Source organism: Eublepharis macularius, chromosome 3 (genome assembly GCF_028583425.1).
Source record: "Eublepharis macularius isolate TG4126 chromosome 3, MPM_Emac_v1.0, whole genome shotgun sequence".
NCBI lineage: Eukaryota > Metazoa > Chordata > Lepidosauria > Squamata > Eublepharidae > Eublepharis > Eublepharis macularius.
In genome coordinates, this window is record NC_072792.1 from 41,590,947 (window position 1) to 41,600,043 (window position 9,097).

The 9,097-nt window shown below is 39.5% G+C and overlaps 1 protein-coding gene across 1 annotated transcript; it reads left to right on the forward strand.

Annotated features, from left to right (window-relative positions):
* Positions 1 to 1,597: 1,597 nt before the first annotated feature.
* TEX30 (testis expressed 30) lies at positions 1,598 to 8,319 on the forward strand. The gene is made up of 6 exons (XM_054974275.1): positions 1,598 to 1,639; positions 2,537 to 2,600; positions 3,210 to 3,440; positions 4,871 to 4,922; positions 6,515 to 6,717; positions 7,370 to 8,319. The coding sequence occupies exons 2-6, from the start codon at positions 2,583 to 2,585 to the stop codon at positions 7,529 to 7,531; spliced, it is 666 nt and encodes a 221-aa protein (XP_054830250.1). The 5' UTR covers positions 1,598 to 1,639; positions 2,537 to 2,582; the 3' UTR covers positions 7,532 to 8,319.
* Positions 8,320 to 9,097: the final 778 nt, after the last annotated feature.

The following is a 9,097-nucleotide window of genomic DNA, read 5'->3' on the forward strand; positions in this document are numbered from 1 at the left end:
GCAAGCGCCCAGCGGGTGCTCGCCCAGCATGGTGTAACATCACTTCCTGAAGTGACATCATTGCATCGGCCACGGGAATGCTCCTGTGTTTCGAAGGGGCTGATTTTGGCCCCAAATGGGCTTAATTGGCCCCATGAGAAGTGTGGGAGCACTCCCATCACCGGTGCGATGCTATCATGTCAGTGTCAGGAGTGTGTGTGCGAAGATTGTCATCCTGGCGACTACCAGGTCCAGGTACCCCTTCCACTGGAAGGGTATAAAGACCTGGGAACTCTGTAGCAAGGTGAGCAGTCATGGGGGTAGAGTTGCCAGCTCTAGGCTGGTAAATTCCTGGAGATTTGGGGGGTGGAGCTTAGAGGGAACAGGGTTTGAGGAGGGGAGGGAACAGGGTTTAATGCCATAGATTCCACCCTCCAAAGCAACCATTCTCTCCAGGGAAACTTATCTCTATGACTCAGAGCCAAGCTACAAGTGACACCTGACACAGGTTGGACACTTGTCAGCTTCCCTCAAGTTTTGATGGGAAATGTAGGCATCCTGGTCTTGCAGCTGTAATGGAGAGCCAAGCTATAAAACCAGGACGCCTACATTTCCCATCAAAACTTGAGGGAAGCTGACAAGTGTCCAACCTGTGTAAGGCGTCACTTGTAGCTTGGCTCTCAGAGATCAGTTCTCATTCTAGGAGATCTCCAGTTACCACTCAGAGGCTAACAACCCTAGGTGTGGGGCAGCAGCCGGCAGTGGCTGGCGGCAGGGGTTCCCTCACTGCCATCTGGGGACTGGCAACTTGTTCAGTTATTGAAATAAATTAACATCCCATGAATGAAGTCAATCAATTAATAATTACTATTGAATTAACTAAAACTTGATTCCACATTCAGCCATAAAAGCATCCTGGACAATCAGTCATTTTCTGTCAAGCCAACCTCACAAGGCTGTTGTTGTTTCCAAAGACTGGGACAGGGACTCATATATGATTCTGTGATAAAATGTAAGATTAAAATGGGACATGCTTGACTCAGTAAAGAACGGTTTAGGATGCTCATAGATAAACTTGAGACATACAAATATATTTATAAAGGTCATAAAGTCTCAGGAAATTTATATTTGAAGTTCACAATTGTTTATTAAATACTGTAATAAAGTAAAACCATGAAAAAATGCCAAGTAAGGAGTTCTGGTCTGTATCCCCCCTGAGCCTGCTGGAAATGTGGGGAGGGTTGTACAAACTTTAGTGCCATAAGATATTAAGTATTCGCATTATTTACTATGTTTATTATGATTCTGATATTTTACATGTGGATTCTATGCATAATTTTTTTAAAAAACCTGAGGCTAAAAATATTACACCACCCCTCTACCCTCATCCTTCAAAATCAAATCCTACGCAAAGCAAAAAAGGCGCGCTGCGAGGGATGGGGCGGAGCGAGAGGCGTGGTGAAGACCGAGGCAATGGCCCCTTTTGGGGCCCTCCACCGTTCCCCGGGGTGGGAAACGGGGAAGCGAAGGAAAAGCGCAAACGTGTTCTCACATCTGGACTACAACTCCCAGCGTGCACCTTATTTGGCTCTTTCACAGGAAAGGGAAGCCTAGGAGGGGGAGAGGGAATGGAAGGGCAAGAGGAGGAGGGGAGAGGAAGGTCTGCTAGCGGCTGTTCTGAGGGAAATTTCCTTAGTTAATTTTTTTACAAAGTTTTAAATAGTTTATTATGAAGGAGGTAGCACGCTGTCTGTACCTAAATTGCATAGTGGTGTTGGTCTACTTCAGCAGCAACAGAACAAAAACGTTGTAGCCTTTGAAGCACCTTAAACAAGTTTATTGAGTAGTGATGGAGTAGAGTCCACTTCGTCTGGTGCATGAAGTGTGTCTTCAGCTGGTAGATGCCAAAGGCACTGAAAGTCACAAATACAGAGATGTGTAACTTATACAGGGCACAGGGCGGGGTCTTGTTTCAACCCATTTACTTCATAAATAGGAGTATTATTGCGTCAAGGGGCGCCTCAGTCTGCCTGATGTAAAGGAACCAGTGCTGTTCCACGCATTATTCGCACTGCTTCAATTTTTGCATCACTAATTTTTTGTATCTGTTTTATGTTTTAGTACATAATATGTTTTTAATACATTATATACTTTTAGTGCATTGTTCTGATAATTTCAGGAAGATACTTTCATTCTCAAAAGGAGAAATTCTTATGCACAGGAGAGGAAGAATCTATAGACTGATGAGTAGACAGGCATTAATTGAGCCTTTGTGGAGTCTGAGACAATATACTGGAACTCCAGGGTCAAACCTCTTGAAATCTTCCATTTCGTTTAAAAGTATTGGGAGGGGAGGCTCAAGATTATGATGCTGGGCCAGAAGGACTTGGCCTTCCCTTTACCCATTATTACTTTTAAAACTGAAGACATCCAGGGGTCTGATTATGGCTTTCTCGCATCTTGTGTAATTGTGCCCCAAGCAGCCGGCCACATTTGCACATGCAGAGCTACCTTGTTGGATTACAGTCATTTTAACTTTTGGTTACTTTTATTTTAGTGACAGTGGAAGATATCTATGACATTGCAAGTTTGCAAAAAAGAAAATGGATAACTATACAGAGGTATGCTTATAATGTAGATAATATTAAATTTAAAGAACCTATTTAAAACAGTCTTGATGAAAATTATTAAAATTACTAGTACACAAAAATTCTTATTAGCTGGCATTTAAATGCATGCCAAAAGACACTAATCATCTGGGGAGCATAAAGTTGCAAAAGTATGTGATTGATGGGAACAGAGAAAATTAGATCTAAATAGACTTAAGAAACTGAGGGTCTGTGAAGAATCTTTGGAGGGAGGAAGAATCTAGAAATCTCCCCCCTCCCCCCCAACCCCCAAAATATTGCCCTCTGGGAATTTATAAGGTCTCAGGGACTTGAGACCTTGACTCCTCCCTCCCCCCCTTCTTTACCTCATTTTCAGCTGCTTTTGATGTTCTATACTTAAGGAGTATATTCTGGCCATGTTTGGGGTTTTGACTCTGTTTGATTAACTTACTAAGTAATATTTTTTCTGTATTCTTATCTTGAGTGTAGTTTTTCTTCTTTTTATTAATTAATAATAGTCTTCTCCTATGTCAAATTTGGCTCGGGATAACACCTTTAGAAGGACAGTGTGTGTGTTCTGGATAGAAATATGTTTATTGATTTCAGTATTTTTATTTCTAGGCTCAGGTGAAAATACCTTTTGGAAGCAAGTATCTAGATGCTGCTTTTTCCATCCCTGAGAAGATTCTACCACATGCTGTAATTCTTACTCATGGAGCATCTGGCGATATGAATTTTTCTCATCTGATATCTTTGGCAAACTACCTTGTCTGTCATGGATTTCTGTGCCTTAGGTTTACCTGCAAAAGCCTGAACCTTGTCTATCGAACTAAAGCATATAAGGCTGTTCTGGTACGAAAAATCCACATGTTGTTTTCAGGTCAAGAAGTGCAGAAGTTTCAAGTGTACTGATTATTTATATCAGTATCAAACCAAATAGTGCCTTATAGAGTAACAAGAAATAATAACTAGCCCCTGCTTCAAGGAACTTAAAATTTAAATCTTGACAGAAGGGAAGGAATAGGTTCACTTTTATTCTTAAAATCATAAATGTGAACATAAACCTAGTCTTTATTTCAGTTATGATTATTAATAAGAGAGCCTCTGTAGTGTTGTGATTAGACTAGGATCTGGAAGAACCAGATCTGAATCTGCACTCTGCCGTGGAAGCTTGCAGTGTGACCTTGGGGCAGTCATTTTTATTTAATTTTTATTTATATTCAATTTATATTCTGCCCTCCCCACATCAGCAGGCTCAGGGCAGATTACAACTAAGTTTAAAATCATTTATACAATTTAAAACCATAAAACCATTGTCTGTATCTCATCCTAACCTAACTGAGAGGGTTCTTGTTTGGGAGATAAGGGGGAGAAGGATTTTATAAGCTGCCGTGGGTCTGCGCTAGGTAAAAAATGGGGTAGAAATACCTCACATTTATATAATTTGTAGTCTGTGCTTTCCTTTGAGCTTGTTTATATGGCATATTCTTTAAAGTGCTTTTTACAAGTAATTGTACAATTTTACAGTTTTCTTGCATGACTAATCCTTGTGAGTTGGGTTTTAATTAAATAAGAACAGAAGCTGAAAATGAATTCTTGCCCTTACAGGGCAATCCTAAGAAGAACTACTCCAGTCTAAGGGCATTGATTTCAATTGAACTGTTAGCCACCCAGCTCTCCTCTCCTGCAGACCACTTTAATTCTTAAAATCATCCCCCTGCTTCACACATAATTGGGAGAGACCGAGGCAAATTGGTCAGGTTTTTATTCTGTGGTCTGATCTAAGTTGTTTCAGTTTCCCTGCATACAAATCAAAAAGAGTCCAGTAGCACCTTTAAGACTAACCAATTTTATTGTAGCATAAGCTTTCGAGAATCAAGTTCTCTTCATCAGATGCCTGATGATCAGGCATCTGATGAAGAGAACTTGATTCTCGAAAGCTTATGCTACAATAAAATTGGTTAGTCTTAAAGGTGCTACTGGACTCTTTTTGATTTTGCTACTACAGACTAACACGGCTAACTCCTCTGGATCTACTGCATACAAATGTGAGTGTACTGCAGGCATTTCCTGTTCCATTCTTGCATATTTGTTCAGTTGAAGGTTTGTAAAGCAGACTTGGCATTTTGCGTGTTGCCATGAGCATCTTTTAAGAGAGATCTTTACCTGCTAGACAAATGTGATACAACTTGCTTGTTTTCTTATTTACTGATAGACCTATTAGAATCTTTACCCTTCAGTTGCTGAAGCAATTAACAATGTGTGTGTTCCTCCCATTCCAGGAATATTTAAGATCTTCTAGTGACTATAACATTTCAGGCGTTTTTCTTGCAGGTAAGAAATGCGTTTAGTCTATTGTAAAATTCTACTGATTTCAAATTAAAATCCCACAGTCCACTATTCTGTTTACTTGGAAAATAAGATGAGAAATGTTTTTTGATTGAAACCAGAATACTTACATTCCAGGATCTTTAGACTTTGTGCTTATGTTGTTTTAAGGCACTGGAACTCAAACATAAACAAATAATTCGTTCCAATCACCTCCAAATTTTTAATTGATGCCCAGGCTAGCCCAGTCTGATCAGTTCTTGGAAGCTGTGCAGGGTCACCAAGAAATTCCAGGGGTGCTATGCAGAGAAAGGTAATGGCAAACCTCTTAATGTCTCTTGCCTTGAAAACCCTATGAGATCATCATAAGTCAGCTGTGACTTGATGGCACTTTACACACACAACTCATTTGCCTCCTATTTGCTAAGGGGCATGAAGAACATTGTGCAACTGCAAGCCTTAGTTTCGTTGCAGTATTTATGCTTAAATTCCTATTTAGAATTCAGTAGATAGTCATGGGTTGGGAGCGGGGGTGGGTGGGTGGGTGGAACTAGACAACCTTTGGAATTATTGGCTTGAATCCCAATGAAAACTACCATTGACGGAAGGAATTTCATCAGCAGAGCACAACTTCTTTACCTCCCCTCTCCTGCTGCAGCTCCAGATGCCTCCTCAAATGCTGCCTCCTGGATGGAGGACACCAGGAAGAGCATGAGGGGAGAGTCAGAGGTCTGCAGTGCAGGGTAATCAGCAAAATCACATCCCCCCAACACCTTTGGAAATGTTCGACTGGATCCAGCCTGTTGATTACAGTGTAGCTTATTGGATTCAGTGATCAGCTTAAAAGGCCAATACAGCCTTTCTTTTTAGAATAAACATTAGTGCCATGACCATGCAACCTCCATTTTGTTAGCATTAGTCTCTACACCTTTGGTCCATAACCACGCCACCTGTTCTGCTAAACTCCAGGAGGTCAGGTAAACCATTGTTTAAGAATTGTTGTGGTAGGTGTTTATTGAGCAGAATAGGCAGAAGCAGACCATTTTGAATGACTGAATTTTAATCATGAAATAAAATATCCAGCTAGCTTGGCTGTGGAAAGCTGCCCTTTGGCATTGTTTGTTCTGAGATTATTAAACACTTAGATTCAATTGAAGTGCTGCTGTTTGGCCTAACCTATGGACAACCGGTAATCTCAGCCTGCAACTTTAACCTTCCAGAAGTGCCCTAACCTTATCTTTCCTACTATCTAAATAAATAGCCAGTTTGGTGTAGTGGTTAAGAGCATAGGACTGTAATCTGGAGGACCGGGTTTGATTCCCTACTCCTCCACTTGAAGCCCGCCAGGCGACCTTGGGCTACTTATGGCTTTCTGGAGCTCTCTCAGCCCCACCCACCTCACGGTATTTTGTTGTGGGGATAATAGTAACATACTTTGTAAACCGATCTGAGTGGGTGTTAAGTCATCCTGAAGGGCGGTATATAAACTATTCTTATTATTAAATGTTCTTGAGTATGACTTTGACTGCTTGCTTGTGCTCCAGTTCTAATTATTCTACTAAATTCCTACCTCCATTTTCTTTCCTTATGGGATCTAGGTCGTTCAATGGGTTCCCGTGCTGCTACTTCTTTGACACGGCAAGCTGATCAAGATAACGATAGCTTCATTCAAGGGCTGATATGCTTGTCTTATCCACTGCACCGGCCAAAGCTTCAGTCCAAACTTCGAGATGAAGATTTATTTTTTATCAAGTCCCCTGTGCTATTTGTGTCTGGCAGTGCGGACGAGATGTGTGATAAAGTGAGTTCCTCTGTGCATTAGAGCAGAAGGGGAGGATATAACCTTATTTAAGTGTGCAGTAATGACGACTGAAAAAAAATGCCTTTCAAATATTGAGTAAAGGGGGTTGTGGGCAAGAAATTTTCATTTTTGAGTTACACTTTCAATTAGTGGCAAGTGAAAAACTTTTCCTTTCATTATATTCACGTTCATTTTTATTTCTCAGTACTGATTCGCCTTTGGGAATAATGTAAGTGCATTTTCTGCTTTGGAATTTATATTCATCAAGGATATTGTATCTTTAGAATTTAATTTTGACAACTTATTTAATTTAGATAACATTTAATTTAGACAGCATATTTAATTTTGACAGGGGAAGTCGTTTTTCAGAATATTTTCTTCTGTTTCTCCACCAAAACGCAAGTTTGATACTGTTGCAGGGCTCTGTCCTTACTTTTGCTGGTGTTTAAGGGGTTTTTGTTCTCCAAATCATGCCTCTTGCATTTGAAGTGACGTAGTAGTATATTTAATACTAGCATTTAAGAGGGATCTTTCCTATGTCCAGAGCTATCCTATGTCAAGAACTATTGATTGCTTCACCCATGCTGTGGAATTGAATTTTTCATGGATCTGAAAGATAACTCTTATTTTGTTCTGTCATTGCTTTAAATAGAAATTGTTGGAAGGAGTTGCAATGAAAATGAAAGCACCTCAGGAAATCTATTGGATTGAAAAAGCAAATCATAGCATGGCTGTAAAAGGACGAACTACAGAGGATGTCTTGTTAGAAATAAACATCCAGGTTTTGTCTTGGATCAAAGAAGTCATTGCATAAGAACATATACTGTTACTAGTACACAGCACCTGCCCAATGACTATTTGTAAATGTGAATGATTAATAACACCATTGGAGTAAAAAAATCCAGCAACCCAGAAATATATTGACGTAACAAACCTGCTTATCTTCCGTGATTCTACTGTAACGGTGTATACTTTTTGCCTTTGATAATGTGTTTTTCAGTATTAAATAGTTAATGTTCCACACAAAGAGAAATTTTACTCTGATTTTTATTAATTTTTTTCCTATATTTTATCCAATTTACTTATGCAGAGTAGCTTTGTTTTGCAAACACTGTACCACTGTAAAAACACTACCATTCCACTGTGTGGCAATTTAAGTTAATTTGTTTTTTGAATACGTTGTTTAACCGAGGAGCGAATGTTTTCCTCAGTTGCTTTAATAATATGACGGGAAATGATGATAACCAAACACAAGTGGTTAACATATCATAACATAATAGATATTTTACAAAGTGAATGTAAAATGAAATCAAGAGAAGATTTGATTACACTAGGATGTAGTGGTCAATGATTCTTCTATGCACAACTATTTGAAAAGTTTAAAGTTGATAAAAGGCTGTAGGGATCTTGAACACATTACCAAAAAGGATATCCTACCTTAAAACCCAGTCTATCTGAAACACTCATATCCATAAGATTTAGCTATCTTAACAGTGTAAGATGCCTAAGGTTATTCTCTGTTGTGTGCAATATTCAGCCATGGAATGCGTACTGACATCATTAGTAGAATGTTACTGCTCATATCTCTTTATTTATTGGCACTGATAATATGACTTGATATCTGTAATTCATTCTCAGTTATATTGTAACTCATATGAAATGTTAATATGATGTGTTGTAAATCTTAGAATCAAAAATAGAGCGGTGAACAAGTTAGTGTTGTTATTATCTCCACAATACAACTGGGGAGCTGAGGCTGAGAGGAGGAGCTTACTCAAGGCCACCTACTGAGCTCATGGCCGTAGTGGGATTTGAACCAGTAGTGTGCTGATTCACAGCTGAACCACTTAACTACTATGCTACTGCAGCAGCAGGGACCAGTACAAGGATAAATATGAGTTTTCAATCATGTTGAACTGTATGTGTCCTGACTAAAATGAGAATTACTCAACGCACATATAAAGAACAATTAAGTTACACTACATGGATTGTAGGTGTGCTCGCTGTAACTTGCAAAGAGGGGGTCAAACCATGTGTTTTATAGCTAGGACTGGGGCGGCACTACATACAGAAAACATGAACAATAACTCAGCTGCAAAGTAAAATAAAGAATGCTTTGCAATGGATCTTCTAAATTGACTTGAAGGAACAATTTTTCTTCCGATTGAAAAGACAACCTGCAACTGCTGGCCCTGCTTATTAGCGGCTGAGTGCTGTTGGGTAATTGGAAGCCCAGTGCAGTTTGTCAGCCATCCCTGTAAAAGAGGCTTTCTTTGAACAGCTGTTCCGAACAAAAGAGGCTTAAAAGAGAATACAGAATTAAGCGAGCTTATTATTAACCCTGCTAAACAGGAGCTAGTACAGTTTCATTACATTAGCC

Excerpts from the sequence above, each read along its gene's own strand:
- TEX30 (XM_054974275.1), top strand. Across the intron at positions 4,923-6,514 it reads TTCAGGCGTTTTTCTTGCAG|GTCGTTCAATGGGTTCCCGT; the intron begins GTAAGAAATGCG and ends TATGGGATCTAG. Across the intron at positions 6,718-7,369 it reads CGGACGAGATGTGTGATAAA|AAATTGTTGGAAGGAGTTGC; the intron begins GTGAGTTCCTCT and ends TGCTTTAAATAG.